The sequence below is a fragment of the Gavialis gangeticus genome, unplaced genomic scaffold (genome assembly GCF_001723915.1).
Source record: "Gavialis gangeticus isolate Ggan-Ray unplaced genomic scaffold, GavGan_comp1, whole genome shotgun sequence".
In the NCBI taxonomy this organism is placed as follows: domain Eukaryota; kingdom Metazoa; phylum Chordata; order Crocodylia; family Gavialidae; genus Gavialis; species Gavialis gangeticus.
In genome coordinates, this window is record NW_017728995.1 from 1,292,213 (window position 1) to 1,309,116 (window position 16,904).

The 16,904-nt window shown below is 41.0% G+C and overlaps 1 protein-coding gene across 1 annotated transcript in view; it reads right to left on the reverse strand.

The window, feature by feature from the left end:
* Nucleotides 1-16,904, reverse strand: part of ERICH6 (glutamate rich 6) — a 28,749-nt gene continuing 11,845 nt past the window's right edge. The window contains exons 6-17 of the mRNA XM_019503136.1: nucleotides 16,528-16,643; nucleotides 14,605-14,667; nucleotides 13,758-13,816; nucleotides 13,540-13,656; nucleotides 10,866-10,967; nucleotides 10,625-10,782; nucleotides 7,380-7,447; nucleotides 5,363-5,520; nucleotides 4,228-4,313; nucleotides 3,124-3,276; nucleotides 1,854-2,085; nucleotides 1-881 (exon numbers count right to left, since the gene is read on the reverse strand). Of these exons, the coding sequence (XP_019358681.1) occupies nucleotides 618-881; nucleotides 1,854-2,085; nucleotides 3,124-3,276; nucleotides 4,228-4,313; nucleotides 5,363-5,520; nucleotides 7,380-7,447; nucleotides 10,625-10,782; nucleotides 10,866-10,967; nucleotides 13,540-13,656; nucleotides 13,758-13,816; nucleotides 14,605-14,667; nucleotides 16,528-16,643 (1,576 nt within the window). The 3' untranslated portion in view covers nucleotides 1-617. The remainder of the gene's footprint in view (nucleotides 882-1,853; nucleotides 2,086-3,123; nucleotides 3,277-4,227; nucleotides 4,314-5,362; nucleotides 5,521-7,379; nucleotides 7,448-10,624; nucleotides 10,783-10,865; nucleotides 10,968-13,539; nucleotides 13,657-13,757; nucleotides 13,817-14,604; nucleotides 14,668-16,527; nucleotides 16,644-16,904) is intronic.

Genomic DNA, 16,904 nt, shown 5'->3' on the forward strand with positions numbered 1-16,904 from the left:
TCTCCCAGCTCTTTATTGCAGTGTGACTATAATTCTTACTCACTACAGCACATATTCACTCAATACAATGAGCCCTGCTGAGAAAGTTTGTTACCTTCCATCTGTATTTGTGTTGACAAAACAAGATCCTAGCCATAAACTGGGCTGCCTATACAAATTATTCAAGTAGTTATTTAATTCCTACTGAAATGCATGTTGTACTGCCTGGAATGTTACATTTCTGAGCAAGAAAATTATAAAGGATGTTAAAAAAATTTTTAAAAAGCATTTAAAAATGAGCCCAAGTCATCATCTCTAAGTCTTTAATGCAATTAACATAAAACACCGTTTAAGCCACATTTTTAAGGAAGAACTGGATCCCTTATATTTAATGTAGGATGTGATGCAATGAATATTACCACAAACTATCTCACTTAAATTAATGGGATAGTAATGATAGAAAGAACTGTACCTGGTGTGTGGGGGACAATTGCCTAGGTAGTTAAACAGAAAGTAAAAGAGTTGGCCTTGAAAGTTGAGCCTACTGTATAGAAGTTCTTTAGGCTAATTTTCATAGATCTACAGTATTCTTCAGAATAGTGAAATGAATGGTCACTGTGCAGCATACATTCTGCAGGTCAGACAGGTGCATTTATTATAGTTTTTACTGAACTGTCTAGGTCCTCACTTATGCCAGAATTCTTACACAGGTACATTAATTTTAAAGCCTGGGTTGCAAGGTATGAAGGCGGCTTGATTTTGTCCCATTGCTTGTTAGAAGGGAAGTTTAAACATCTCTGAAGTCTGTCAAACAGATGCTGAATCTTTATTTTGCAGGCAAACAGCAGTAGTTCTTCTTCACAGGGAAATTTTGGTGATGGAAGTTGACTACCCTGCCTTGCCTTAAGGGAAAGGAGGAGGACAGGCAAGGAGTTAACATAATTCGCAACTACATGCTTCTCTTTAATAGACTAATCAATAGTTACTAGATGATCCTAGAAAATCACACTTCAGCAGAGAGGCACCTGAAAACAAAACGTTCAAGCCAGTCACCAAGTTTCCACCCGGTAATGGTGTTCTCCTCCCAGACTTGTGGAGGGAAAGGCTCAAAGCATGTCATACATGCTGAGCTCTTGCTCGCTGCAGGCAAACTTTCTTGCACCTACAATGTATTTTATACTACCTGCAAGTAATGTGCACTGCCTAAAACTCTCTAATATTTTATTTCAGTCACAGACATCCCTTTGCCCACCCCTTTCCCGACTCCAACAGAGGTGTAGGCATTCTGGGGCGAGCCATACAGTGATGGGTGTGTGCTCTGTTCTCCCCCATTCCATTCCCACTGCAGATGAGTCCTCTAAGAAGCACCGGTTATCTACAGGGGTAGTGTTTAGTGCTGCCATAGACCCAGCTGTGTGCTGGTGTTTTGTGGGAAGGCAGTGGGGTAGAGGAGGCACTTGAGGCCCATCTGAGAAATAGATCAGCAGAAGAGATGTTTTTGCACAAGAGAATGAAAATGATTTCCAACTGGGAACAATTCCCATAGCTCTTGCTGAGATCAGAGTCTTTATTTGGAATTATCAGTTAACAATCCTTTAATTGTATTATGATGAATGCTTGCTGTAAAAGCCAGATGAACTGGGGATTTGAAATGAATGAAGCATATGGAATTCAAGAATTCTGTCAGATTTCAAAGTTCACAAATACAGTTTAATTGCTAAGTACTTCTAAAGATTTGAGTTGTGTTGCCCTTTTCAGGTAAAATCCCTTTATTCACCTCCCTCCTTCCTTAAAATGTGCTGGAGAGACTATCCAGTTCCTTCTAGTTGCTGTACTTCAATGTAGGAGGGATGCATATGTGTGTGAATAAATACCTGCACTTTTGTTCCCACGATGAATTTTGCTTGCTGCCCCATGGCCAGAAAAGAAATCATAATCTTGTCTTGTCCGTATATCCTGACACCAAGATACTGGTTCAAAGATATAAAAATGGGTTTAAATGGAATTCGAGATCCAGAAGGTTTCAAATGGCTTGGCCAGGTCCACACCCTCACTCTGTTGCCAGCTTGATCTAAGTAATGTCCTTCCTCAATGTTAATGTTTATCCTAAGCAAGAAGGAAAAAACATCAATAACACACGACTGGTAAGTAACACACAATGCATTGCTGTTGCTAATACAGCTCGGCCCTACTCTGTGTACCTTGGACTTGGGTGATTCTGGAAGCAAAGGGTCTACTCACATGAGCAGGAGCTCAGAGAATAAATAACGAAGGGTCTGTATCTACCCTCCTGAAGTCAATGGAAGTCCTGCTCTTGTGGAGGAAGATGAAAAGTCTGCTCTATGGGCTCATCTCTGCAGGGTACTGTCAAGTGCTCAACTCCCGTGGAAATTAAAAGCTGTTCAGAGCAAGTTGGCACCTTGCAGGGTTAAGCCCTAAATACCTAAAAGTAGAAAATTGGGAGACTTCGGTTGCATCAAGTGTTTTCTTCCCTTTACTTCATCACAGCTTAAAGGTCTTTGCAGATCTGACAGTGCCACTATTTTAGGCAAATGTCTTGATTCCTGCGGCAGAGAGGAAGGAGTTGAATTTGGTATTAATTTCTCCCTTAAATTGTCTCTCTCCATGGCCTCCCCCACCTCAGACAAGAGAAGACAGTGGACAAGGGAGGGCCTGTGCTGAACAACCCTCAGCTCTGAAAGAGTGTAAATGTCAGTGCTCTGTTCATCTTCTTACTTTTCCACTGCTGCAGGGGTACTTCTAGTTTCACCCGATTTGGCAGGCTGCGCAGATCACGCAACAATGGGCTCTGTGCCTGTGAGAGTCTTCATCTGCACTGAACTTCAAGCAGGATAGTGCTTAAAGTTTATTCAACTCAGTTACTATTAATGGGATGTGTGTGCGCATGATTAACTTTAACACATAAGTCTTTGAAAGACTGTGGTCTAAGAATGTAAATAAAACTGTGGTGAGAAATGCCTGAGCTATATGTTGGCCTTCTTTATCTATCTATCTATCTATCTATCTATCTATCTATCTATCTATCTATCAGTACTGTTAAAACCTCATCCTGATCCACGCAGTACCAAAATTCTGGCAGGTGCCAATCGGCAAAAAGAAATGACTGAGTGCACCTGAACATACCATATATTCCCATTGGGATGATAGCAAGTGCTTTTACCACTGGACTCAAACACTGCTTGGATTGCTGCATTATTTGGCTTGTCTTCTTGTACTATGCAAATCAAACCTCCTTTCTTGTTCACAACGATCACCGCCAGATTTCCAGATGGATAGCTCCATTTGGATAAGGAACTCAGTCTGTGGTGGGTGAGTAGTCTGTAGTGGTATTACATAGCATTAAATATTTCAGAATGTTGTTTTCACAGCACTCCAAGTGACATTTCCTTGATTACTGTTTTCATGCCAGTCACTGATATTTTAATTGGGGGAATCTCTTTCTTTTTACTATAGTGTGCGTCAAGCCCTGCATACAAGCTATCTGCAGCCTACTAGGCAGGGTGGAAGATTCTACTGATGTGTTTATCATTTAAGTATATATGGTTTCCCATTAAAAATATACCTGGTGTTATAGTGAATGCAAAGCAGAGGAGGCAACTCATGTGATTAGAATGGTAGCAGAAAAAACCGTGGAGGGAGAACTGTGCTGGGGTCATTCATTTTCAGGGAAATCTTAGAACACCCCAAAACCAAACAGATCCACAACCTTTGCTCCTCATACTTGGTGCCATGTGAAAAACAAAACATCTGCTCAACAGGAATAGCATTATGGGGTTGAATTAACATGCCTCATGCACATTTATGGCACCATGTAATTTGGCATTAGTAGTAGTACTATTTATTACTACCACTACTACTAAATGTTGCCCTAAGAATAGAGGGGTCTGGGTGGAGAATGCCAGCATAGGAAGGAGACCTCTGTTAACTTTGATGACAGAATGTTAATATCCCTTCTCATGTGAAATTGAGGTAGAAAGATGGGACTGCAAGGAAATGTCACATGAAGGAACTTAATGCATTCTACCCATATACTTTGAAGACTATGGAGAGGTGATTATAGTTCTGCTGGCTTTAAGCAATTCTTGTTTATGGCTTGTTTATTGGCTGTCATAGCTCTTACTTGCTTTTTGTTGCAAAAGGTTAATCTTAGATTTACCATTCCAACTCATTGTTAAAAATATATACTTTTAAAATGTGACCAAAGTAAATTAGTCTTGTGAAGGATACAATAATTGGGATGTCCCGTCTGGAAATAAGGTAAGAAATTTTCCTCCATGCCTGTAATACTTTTCCAGGAACTGATTCTTCGCTAACTGTGGGCAATTAAAAGGAATTTTTTTTTTAAAAAAAGCTGAAACTGTCACAAGCATCATGTTAATTGAACAATCTCTCAGCCTTTGTACAATATCTGTCTTTTATCTTTTGCATACCTGGGTTCTTTATTGAAGGGCAGAGGTATAACAGCATCTCTGTACCTGGGGTAGCACTGGTAGCTGGTGATGACAACACTGTGGCTGGTTGGCACCTACAGCTTCTATTTTTGCCCCCGCTCCTTCCAGGGCTGTTGCCTTGATTACCACCTCCTTCCTCGCCCCTACTGATGCAGCAAAGCCTGGGCCTGGACATTTAAGTTCTTCATTTGGTAGTTAAAACACTGTACTGTAGCTTTGTTTCCTCTCCCCTGCCATGTATTACTTGTTTTGGTCTGTGCCCCAAAGATGCTCCAGTCTAGGCTTCTACCATTCCCACGGAATTATGGAGCATACTGCTAAAGTAGACAGGCATGGAGAAGTTTGCAACACAAAGCTCCCAGGCCTGCTGCCAGTGTTTTATCCACTACTGTGTTAACCAGTTATTTATCACTGCTAATTTCATTCCTCAACAAAAGTTTGCCTGAAGTAGGAACACAGCACAAAAATTGATATAAAGAACAAACAGAAAGAGGCCAGAAGAAAAGGAAACTAGCTAGATTCTGCCTGCCAGGATATGTGTAAGTCTCTAAACTTTCAGTGGTTTCTGGCACAGAAGCAAATGGAGAAGGTTCCTTGACTGGCCAATGTCCTTGTGCTAAAGGGGGATCAGAATAACACAAGCTGATGGAGTAGCAGTCAACTGGGGAAAGGTAGCTAACCTCCATACATTGTAGTGTTGTGAATCCCTGGCCTGCTTCATGCACAGGGTGAAATTCATCCCTATGCAGAGGACCAGCAAAACGCATTGTGCAACATGTAAGTCCAACCAAAGCACTTCCTCAAGGTCTCAGCTGAACAGCTACTTGTCCTCCACAAAGAGGGGACTGCACTGTGCAAATGTCAGACCATGGAAGGGGATCTCTTGCAATGAAACTTCAGGAGCTCTTTACCTTTCCACCCACTATGGTAAAGTCACAGCATGTAATACTGTAGTTAATATCCTCTCCCTCTTCTTTTTCAACTGTCTCATCAGATGGCAGAGTATAAGTTCCTGACCAGGGTGGCTCACGGGAAAGCTGGTAGGAAATGGTATTAAGTTGTTTTGAATCTGAGAAGTAAGTATAGGAGTTATACGTTAGAGGTGGGGCACTGGCAATGTTGTCTATGATGAGGCTTTACAACAGTTCCCATTATAAAGACTATCTTTACAGTTGATTATAATTGTGGAAAACAGTTCAGTCTTGCCAGATGTCAGATACAGGCTGATGTTTTTGTTTTTTGAAAAGTGTAGCAAAAATGGTGTAGCCGTTTCAGACAGCAAGGCCAGGAAAATGCATAGTTTAGCTTTTCTTAAATACAGGCAGTCCTCGACTTACAGCATTTCAAGTTACAACATTTCACACTTACACCACTTATAAATTGACACCCTGTTTCAACTTTTTGACATCAGTTTTGACTTTACAATGCTTGTTCCAATGTGACGCCATGCCAGCGAACAAGTTTGCTGTGTCACCCATCTTCCTGGAGAACATCTGTCCAAACTTCCTTGGACACTTTCTTTAAGAAAGCAGACAAGACTCCAGAAAAACCTGCAGCCAAGACGCCTGAGAAGACTCCAGCCAAGAACCCTTCAAAAAGTCCAACCAAGAGACCTTCAAAAAGTCCAGCAAAGTCACCTCAAAGAAGTCCTTCCAAATCAATATGATTGCTATTTACAATATAAATACATTAATGTAGCTAGATTACTCACCTATAATTGATCAAGTACAAAATTCTTGGGTATTTTTGGTGAAAATAGGGTATCAGGCCTTGGTTCAGGAACAAATCCCCCATTTATTACATTGTTTCTTATGATAAAATTGGTTCTGAGTTACAACATTTCGACTTAAGACGCGGTTTTCAGGAATCAATTGTGGCGTAAGTCTGAGGATTGCCTTTACTTCTGGTGATTATTTGCTTTGTAAGGTCCATAGTTTGGAGCATGAAACTGAAACATGAGCATCCTGAAAAGAATCAGCTCCTAGGTCTCATAGTGGGTACACAAAATTAGTGGATACTGTTGATCTAATTATCTGTGTCTGGATTCCCCATCAGGAAAACGGCAATAATACCACCCCTTGTCCCACAGGGAAATTAATTCCTTTGTGTAAGGTACACAAACAGTGGACTTCATAAGAAAAAATGAGGAAAATTAATAATTTTGTCTGCAAAACAGTGCCTGGAGAGCATGCAGGAAATAAGGCCTGAGGCCACACCTGGAACAATGAGGAGAGAATAAACTATTGAAGAGCTGTTTATTAACTGAGCAGTGTGCATGCAATACCTAAATGAGCCAGAGTTCCTGTGTTAAAATAGTATGTGATAATGTGACTAGACTCTCATCTTGTACATAAGAAAGACCAAATTAAGGTTAGCAGATGCAGGTATTTGCATAAACTTTTTGGCTTCCTTCAAGGATATGAAACTGGACATTTAACAGTAGGTGAAGCAGGAATTTGCATGACCAAGCCATATTGTAATGGAGATACAAGTATGTCGAATTAATTCTTTATAATTGATTAGTCTTGTAGAGGGCTAGAATTTAACTGGTTATTCACCTTCAGCCTGGATGAGCAAGAGACAGGCAAGTTAATTTTGGCATTTTCTAACTTTCAAGGAAAAATACATTTTATAAAGTGAATGATGTTCTTTTGACATATTTGTGTGTGTGTGTGTAATTTATGCCTGAACTCTTCAATATACAATGGCTGATGTCAGAGCAAGGGAAGGCTCTCTATTTAACCCAAACACCATGCTATTTAATATTTAAGGTTGGTGCCACACAACATGTCATATTTTTCCAGGGGTGCCACAGTGGCTCTAACTAATTAGTTACATTGAAATCTACACACACATTTAGAAGCAAAGTTGTGACAGTGTCAAAATAGCCATTTGGATTAATTCTAACAGTTAAATAATCCTACTTACATTCAATGAAACTGGTCTGCTCTGCTGTCACATAGGCCAACTGTTTTGCCATTTGTCTCTCCTGTTGCCTATTAAGAGGAAACAGACAAGACACAAATTTAAAAAAATCTTGATTAGAAAATGGAACGTAAATCTCTGATGTCCTTGTAAGAGAGATGACCTGAGTCTCCTCTCTCAATATTGCAAGCAACTCCTTTTGGAGAAAATGGAATAATCCCAGCATAACATGTAAGCAAAAACAGAACTAGTTAGCTGTGTTAGTCTGAAGTCAGGCAGAAGGTAGGGTAGGATAGCATGTTAGAGACTAACTCACTTAGGCATAAGGTGACAGCCTACTTTATCAGATGTTGATGATATAAGCTGTTGCCCATTGAAACTTATGCATCTCTGAACAAGTTAATTTTTAAGGTGCTATCCTGTCTAGCCTTCTATCTAAGCAAAAGAGAATTAGGCCCATGTATGGCTGCCAATAATGCAAAATTAAATGGGTCTGTGTTTTATTAGCCAAAACAAAAACTATAACAGATGCAAAATCTGGATCTTGTGCAAAATAAACGCAACTTCCTGCAAGGTTCAGTAACTGAAATAGATGGATAAAGCATACAGGAAAGTGGGTCTGAGATATGGTAATTTCCTCTTGTGTCTATAAGGATGTTTACAGTAGTGATAAACGTGGTAACAAACAGCTGGAAAACAAGGTGGGGATTCCTCAAATGACTGAGCCAGAAAGTTTGTGCTTTGTTTTTGCTGCCTAGCTATGAAGTCTCATGAGTTCTGACTTAAAAAGATGAAGTACTGGAGTTTATTTCTTTGTGGAGGCTTCCACCTTACCATGAGTTCTTTTGGCAATCTGAAAGCCCCTTTATCAGTGCAACGTTGTTTGAAATAGCTAGGGCAGTGGACATGTTGGATTCCAGGGTGAGAGGACTAGTGTGTACCTGGGTTATTCAGATTTGTTGTAAAATAAAACACCAAACTTTTTTCTTGCATAACTCTGGGTATGTTATGCTGGCCAGGACTATTTATAACATCTGTCCAGACAGAAGAGACTTTCCTAATAGCCAGTGCATGGAAAAGGCATGGCAATAGTGGGTTAGGAACAAACAAAAAACCTAATACAGGAATATTCTTGGATAACGTCACATGAATTTGATGGAATGCCTTAACGGATGGCAAAATTTTAAATTTTATAAAGAGCATAATGGTACTTAAAGCACCAAAATGTTTGGCTCCTTTTCTGAGTGTTGGGGGACAGTAACACTAAAAGAGAATGCTACAGTGCTGGGGGTAAGTTAAACCTGCATAAGTTTTTGTCTTCCTTTGAGTATAGAAACTGGAGATTCCCTGGCAGTCTGAGAAGGACAATGAATGACCAGGCAACAGGAAAATGGGGATACCAGCTTAACTAGCTAATATTATTTTTATAATTGATCAATCATATAGAAGACTAATATTTGTTTAGCCTTTAACATAGGCAGAAGTCTCAACCAAGGCTGTAAGAGTTAGGCCTGTATACCTAAATTATTGGCATTAGGCAATTTCTGCCTTTCTGGTATCTCCATCTTGTTTTTTTTCTTTTCTTTTTAAGGAAGGAGAATTTTTTTTTGTAGTTACTGACTTATTTGATGCTACTGTTCTTTTAGGTACTGAGAGAACCTAGAAAGAACAGATAAGTTATTTGCTGGGGTTTTTTAACATAAGCAGCCTGTTGTCTCATATATTAGAATAATTTGTTGACTCTGTGATGAATTTTTGCTGGTAAGAGCATAATTTGCAGGTAAAATAATGTAATATACATTTAAAAATAGAATCCCTCTCTTCTAAACCAACCTATATAAGAAGCAGTGCTATGAGTCCTGCAGAGCAGAGGTGGTTGATTTTTTTTACAGTGCTTCCCCCCCACACCCCGCCCCAATACTAAGGACCTACGCTTTTGAACTGCTGAACATTCACAATTCCAACAAGTCAGAGGCTTGGGAATGCTCACCACCTCTGAACTGGACTCAAGGTCCTTCAGTTTGGACACCCAAACAAGGAAAGACCCCAAATCAGCATCTAACCATCAATGTTAGCTGAAGTGGTTGAGATAAAACATAGGGGTGCTTGCATATGTGATGCCATTACCATGTGCACATGACAAAAATGTTACTTTGTGTGGCTTAATGGTGTCACGCTGTACATTAGGGCTGTGTAAAACGGCACTGTTCCATTTTGACTTGCATTTCAAGATTTCAATAGAACAGTGTTTTTGTTTTGAATTTCGTTTTGATTCGAAACAGCTGTTCCTTTTGTTTCATCCAAACAGTGATGCTGTTTCGACATTTTGCCCATACCCTATAATGAGGAAACTTGAAACCAGCCTCTCTCATCCAGCAGGCAGATTGGGGGCCCAACCCCGGCAGGGCTGCAGGGGCTCTGCCAGTCCTTCCAGGGTTGCGGGCCCCCAATCTGCCTGCCAGATGAGGGAGGGATGCTGCCTAGGACTGGGGAGCTGGGGAAGGGAACTGAGCCCCATTGCTCAGTTCCCCTCCCCAGCAGTGGGATCGATCGAGGAAGGGAAATGGGGCTGAGCTGAGCGCTACCATCAGGCTGGGGAAAGGAACTCAGCCCAGATGAGCTGTTTCCCTCCCCAGCGCGATGATCGTTTCCCCAGCCCAATCGTCACGCTGGGGAGGGGGACTTTAAATGATTTTGCATTGTTGCAAACTAAACTACATCCTAATGTGTTGCAGCTATTAGTCAGCTTGCCCCCCAGCAGTGGGAATGGCAGGCAGGCTCTGCAGAAAAAAAGATCAGGACCCTTATCGCTTTTGCCTTCAGCAAGGCCTCTTGCCGTAACAGTGAAGGAAATCCCTAAATTGAAAAGGTGGGTTTCAATTAAAAACCCACTATTTCAATTTAGGGGGCACAATGTAACCTTAAGGACTAAACATCCCTAATGTGTACAAGTGCCAGACACTGCTTCCAGTCACTCAGCTGTGTTGAGTCTGCCTCCACCCTTCTTCAGAAATGACTGAAGCCAGAAAGAGAACCAGTATTTGCAAGAAACAGTGCAGAGACCAGGCCCTCTCTGGGTTTTTCTTTTGATAAGATATCAGCACACACAACTCCTGCCCACTGTAGATCTTCTCTTCTTCCGTGCCTGTATGCTATACTCATTTTCCTTCTATTTCTTTCCCAGGCTGGAAAGTTATTCCTGAAAAGACTTGAATCAAAAGTTCATTATATTAGCCAGCAAATGGTACCTTAAATATGCTTTCTCCTGTGCTCGCTGCCTTTCAGTTTCACTACCATGGGCTTCATGAGGGTCAATGGAGATTGACTCGTTCTTAGATTTTTCATAAAGCTGGCTTTCGTTAACAATGTACTTGTAGAGATCTCGGCTGTTCTCACAACAAAAGTTCTGGGAAGCAAAGCAGTAATGTTACACCAGAGTGAAGTCCCAGCTCTGTAGTGAAGCTCTGCTAACACTTTCTAATAGCTTACCATTTGGTAATCTTTTGAGGTGGGGTCAATATATTCATAGGAAGGGAATACCTTCAGTGGGCTGCCACAGTACTCGCATACTGGAACACATTCTTCTTCTATCTACAGTGTTGCAGGGTGGGGGGAGGAAAATGAATATTTGTATGTTGATGCAATCTTTTTATCATCCTCTTGTTATCTTAGAAACAGGAGACACTGCTCAAAACTCTGTTTACAGTATAAAAATATAGTTAAAGCAAAAGGTCTTAAATGTATTTTCAATGCACCTCTGCTACGCATCACCAAATTCTCACCATGTTGCACAAAAGTGGACTTTATCATGTCTTGCAATACTCGCCCATGCTCAGCACAGAGAATATTGCCAATGAGTAGATAGGGTGTTGCAGTACAAAGAAAAGTTTGCTACAACAAATACAACATCTGGGATCTTGTTATTCATGCCTGAGAATATTTTCTTTTCTAATTGGCAACAGCTAATATGATTATTGAACAAAGTGGTTGCATATTATAGTACTGCTTTGACTCCCTGAACAATCCTACATCAGAACTGCTGTGCTAATATCTCTTAAGGAGAGGTGGGATATTCTGAAAGCTTATCTATCTGCTTCTGTATCTATCTCCCTTCAAAATGCATATAGAATTAAATATATTTTAATTACAAAATCGTACACTTAACAAGCTTATGCATTTTTTAAGCTATTTGCCATCGATATTCATTCTAAAAAGCACAGTTTGATGGGGCTATCTGGGGAAAAAAGGCTATTACTTAGGAGTAAGGGTATAAGGACTTAGATTACTTATTGTATCTATCTAATGTCCTGCTTGATCAGCTTGGTCTGTTCAATAATGGAAGTGAGTGTGAAGGAAAACATGGGGAGTAGCCTCAAGGCTGCAGTTCCTTCACAAAATCTGCAATGCTTACTCCTTCCCTTGCCTACAATTTGTATGAATTTTGGTTCTTGTTCAACTTCCTAGGTTTGCTTGGGGCCTCAGGTTTGCTGGTAGAGCTATGCTGGCCAGTCCCTTGACTAGAGAGGAAGCTAGTACCAGCAAGATAATGCTTTTGCCAATGTAAAACCAGGTCCACAAACAGAATGAGGAATAATGGCTAAAAAGCTTTGGCTGATAAACTGCACCTAACTTGTAGCTTTTGCCAGCCTCATTATTTTGGTTAGGGGAGAGGAAAAACAGTCCATAGATTTCATAGACATTAGGAGCTGGAAGGGACCTCATGAGATCATTGGGTCCAGCCTCCCCGCCATAGGTGGGAAGTCAGTTGGGATCAAGTGACCCCAGCAAGAAATATATTTACCCATTTTTTTAAAGAGTCCAGAGTATATGCTTGTACCACCTATGGGGTGGTTCCAGATCCTGGACACGCACAGCGTAAAGGACTTTTTTCTTATGTCTAGTCTAAATTGGCCTTCCTGGAGTATTTGGTCATTAGACCTTGTTACCCCTTGGGCCGCTCTGGTGAACAGCTGTTCTCCCAGGTCCTGATGTACCCCTCTTATATAATTGTAGGCTGCCACCAAGTCCCCCCCAAGTCTTCTCTTCTCCAGACTGAAGAGTCCCAAGTCTCTCAGCCTCTCCTCATACGGCCTTTCCTCCAGGCCTTGGATCATGCAGGTGGCTCTCCTTTGGACTCTCTCAAGCTTCTCCACAAAAACAAGCTTCTGCCAAACTGGTGGAACAGGGGCCCAAGCAGTGCCACAGGGTTTCTGTTACAGGGAAAAGTATTACTGAGACCCCCCTCCCCCCTCCAGGTAACTGTACTACAGTAATAAAGAAAGAGCAGATAGGCAGTGCAGTGGAAGCATGCTGATTAGAAAACTAAGGAGAAACCCCTGTGTGTTGTTGGGGAAATCATATCACTATAAGGGGTAGGTTTTAGGGAAATATAAGTCCAGCTTCTAGGTCAGAATAGGTGGTTTGGCCCTGACCTTAGCAGTTCAGTTTTGCTAGGACTGAGAGTAAGAGAAGAAGCCCTGCTTGAGTCATGGAGCCAAGCCTGATGATGAGTAGTGTCAGGTGATGTACCCAAAGCTCATGTTGGTCTCTGAGGGCAGTCTCCCTAATTGTATAAACATTTAACCATCAAGTTGTGGCAAGTGAGACAGCAGGCTGATACCCCTTGAGATCACAGTGGGGCAAACCAGATGGGTGAGGCTGTTAGTGGTAGCTACAGTCATCTATGATGGGAGGCCCTGTCACACTCAGTAGTTGTGTATGAGGATAGTTCCCAAAGCTTTTAAGAACAAGTGAGACAGATACTTAGCTAAGATGATTTAGATGGGGATGATTCTGCCTCAAGCAGGGGATTGAACTAAATGACCTCCTGAGGTCCCTTTTAGGTCTTCTTTCCTATGATTCTATGAAAATAAATTGTATTACCTCCCTTTTAGTGACATAATCAGACATTGTCCTAGAAACATGCCACCAGCATGGGATACTATGGATGACTTGTATAGTATGAGACATATTTTTGTCTACAGATTACACATTTCAGTAGCCTGACAAACAAAACCTCTCACTGCTACTGAATACCCTGTGGCACATTTGGATAGTAGCATCTTCCACAGCTTTTATGGGAGCTTTTTCAGCTGTCTCCCTTCCCTCCACTCCAGCAGCTCATAGGAATTAATGTAAATCGGGTAACAGAAAGGAAAGTCACCTCTATCTGCATGTTGTCTCTTGATGATTCTGGCTTATATGCTAGAAGAGCTGGTAGCCCAATGCAGGGGAGTGTCCACAGAGATTCCTCAAACAGCTTTACAAAGTCTTCATTAAACTTAGATGAGAAAAGAAATACAGTAAAAGGCCAGATTATTGTTCAGAGGGGAAAATGGTTAAGAATAAACTCAATTACGGTAACAAGTAGGTGTGCCATACCTCTGTGTCACACAAAATACCTATGCTGGCAAGTTCTTGTGACAGGGCTACCAGCATATCTAAATAGCAATAGTGAGAATTAAAATATTACATTTCAAAGAAAGCATGACTTTCTGCAATCCTGGGTAACCATTCTTCCTTGTTTTTTTCAATACACCTCCCCTTCCCACTCAAAATGCACACCAGGGGCTGAGAACTTTCTGAAGCTTTTCGGCAGAGATCTAAACCAGGAATAGGGTGGCCGTCTTCATTTTCTGATGGGAACCATGGATACTGTCATGCTGAAGCACTGCATTTAAGAACAGGCTTAACTTTAAGCAATGGAAATGTTCTGTGCTTAAAGTTAAGCAAGGTTAAAGTGATATAGTATGTAAAGCAGCCCCAGACTCTGCTGGCTTGTGAAGCAAGATACTGGGAGTTTTGGAAATCCTGTTGCACCTTCTAGTCCACTGCCTGTCAGTACAAGGCAGTCATTTTATATGTACATGTGCCTTAGAATGGGATTTCTACCACTTTGCTCAGACAGCTGTTCTTCAGACCAATATGTTTGGTTAGCAGGACGCTTTCTCTGACTTCCAGCTAAATTTTATCTCATTGCTCATGTAATTTATCTTCCAATTCATCCTTTGTTTTCTTCCCATGCTTATTTTCCTCATCTAGCTGTTGGCTATAAGCCAGATAAATATCTTCCTCTTTTAATCTTGTGCTTCAGCTTCTCTAACCAACACCTAACTATTTTAATAGCTTTTTACCACACTCCTTTCTGGTTATTGATATCCAGTAGCTATGGGCCAATTTTTCCAGAACTGACTGCAACCCCCTAGTAGAGAAAGTGAAAACAAGTTACCAGTTTTAGAAGTAGAGTCAACATGAGCACTAGTCTTCTCAAATTCTTTCATCTTTCTCTGGACTGAAATTAGAATATGTGTTTAACATTAACAGTGACCCATGTGGGGATAATGCATTTGATTACCTCAAACAAAAGAGCCCCAGAGAATGCTTAGTTTGAGGAGAAGCAACTTTAGGGAGGCCAGTGCAGTCAGCAGGGCCCTACAACATGGCTAGCAGACTCTCTACAACAGTAGCATGGTGTTTTATTGGATACAGTGCAGCATAGAGACATCTGAATTAGAATGAGGTTCACTAGCTGGGACACCAGCAGTAATCTAGCTCTGGCAGGATAGCTCTTAGCAGGGGCTAACACCCAAGCTAGGTGTCTACCTAACTGCTTGGGCAGATTTTGCAGGTAGTGCTGTGTTCTGAGCTGCTGCATTCAGATGCCTGCTAAGGCCCAAGCTTGTTAGTTAAAAGCTTGTTTAGGGACCTCTAGACCACAGTGCAGCCACAGCAGTGTAGATATAGTAGTGTAGCCTCTAGTGAAGCTTCTGGCAATGCTCTTATTAGCTCTGGTATTCCTTTCCACAAATGTATTTGTACTTAATTTCATGACTAAGTGCACCTGTTATGATTCAAAGCAGCACATTCGTGTCCCCTTGGGAGGATGGCTGATAGCTGGTATTATGGGGCCTAAGCTCCAAATCCTGTTAGCGCCCTTTGGGTGCCTTGTGCTTCTTAGGACCCGCTGTAAGGGGCAGTACTTTCTGCACTGTCCTAACAAGGGCTGAAAAATGTGCCTAGTTCTTGCAGAGAACTCAAATGAGTGGGGTTGTACCAAAAAAAAGATGGGGCTAGGCTGTGTCTGTGAATTGATCCCTAAAGGCAGTTCCCTGCCTTTTGTCTGGTTGCTTAAGGAGTTAATAATTTGAATCACATGTTTGCATGACTTGATTGAGCAGGAGAAGGAAACATACAGTGTATTTGTAACTCTATTTAGAGGTTTGAAAGCATCTCCTACAGAAACACAATAAACAAGTATCTCTGTCATGAGCAGAGAACTCCCATACACACTGTATATTCATCTACCAGCTAAACGCTATCATGTGTTTGATCATTTAAACATGTGTTGGAAGTAGTGTGGTATAGTATTTACAGCAAAGAAGTCAAAACTCCTAGGTACTGTTCTCAACTCTGCTAAGAACTGACTCACTGCAGGACCTCAGTGTTGAGTGTTAGCTGCATCAAGTTCATTGCTCTGCAATACAGGCAGTCCTCAACTTACAATGTTTCGAGTTATAATGTTTCGCACTTACAATGTTTATAAATTGACACCCTATTTCAGCTTTCTGACATCATTTTTGACTTTACAACATTTGATCCGAACCGATGCCATGCCAGTGAAAAAGTTCGCTGTGTCGCCTATCTCCCTGGAGAACATCTGTCCAAGCTTCCTTGGACACTTTCTTTAAGAAAGCAGACAAGACTCCAGAAAAACCTGCAGCCAAGACTCCTGAGAAGACTCCAGCCAAGAACCCTTCAAAAAGTCCAGCAAAGTCACCTCAAAGAAGTCCTTCCAAATCAATATGATTGCTATTTACAATATAAATGCATTACTGTAGCTATATTACTCACCTATAATTGATTGAGTACAAAATTCTTGGGTATTTTTGGTGAAAATAGGGTATCAGGCCTTGGTTCAGGAACCAATCCCCCATTTATAACATTGTTTCCTATGGGAAAATCAGTTCTGAGTTACAATGTTTCAACTTAAGACAGGGTTTTCAGGAACCAATTGTGTTGTAAGTCCAAGGACTGTCTGTAGAATTAACTGCTAAAAGGCATCTTGTATGTTATAAATGTGCAACTGCTGTATTACGTGTTGTCTCTTCTATAGTAAGCAGCTAATATTCTAAGTAACAAAGCCATTTCTTACTTGGTTTTCTGTAGACATGTTCATAAAGCCAGCTAGTTTCTGTCTGCATTGACACTGAAATTCCTAAAGGCTTCTTATGAGCAGAGGCATCAGCGTAACCAGACATTTTTCTTTCACTTAAATTAAGACATAAAATTGCAAATTAATCATACATAGCTGCTGCAAAGAAGTTGCTTTTCATGAATCTATTCATGCAGGAGATTTTTTTTTTTCCAAACCTGAGTGTTTGTTAAACAGCTGGAAATTAAGAACAGTTATTCCTATGCCTTGTTTCTTATATATACATTTTTTACTGTCTCTAAGATATGGGGCCTTAATTTCCACAGTCTGTCTGTGAAAGTTGCCAGTGATCTAGGCAATAAAATGCTTTTGGAAAG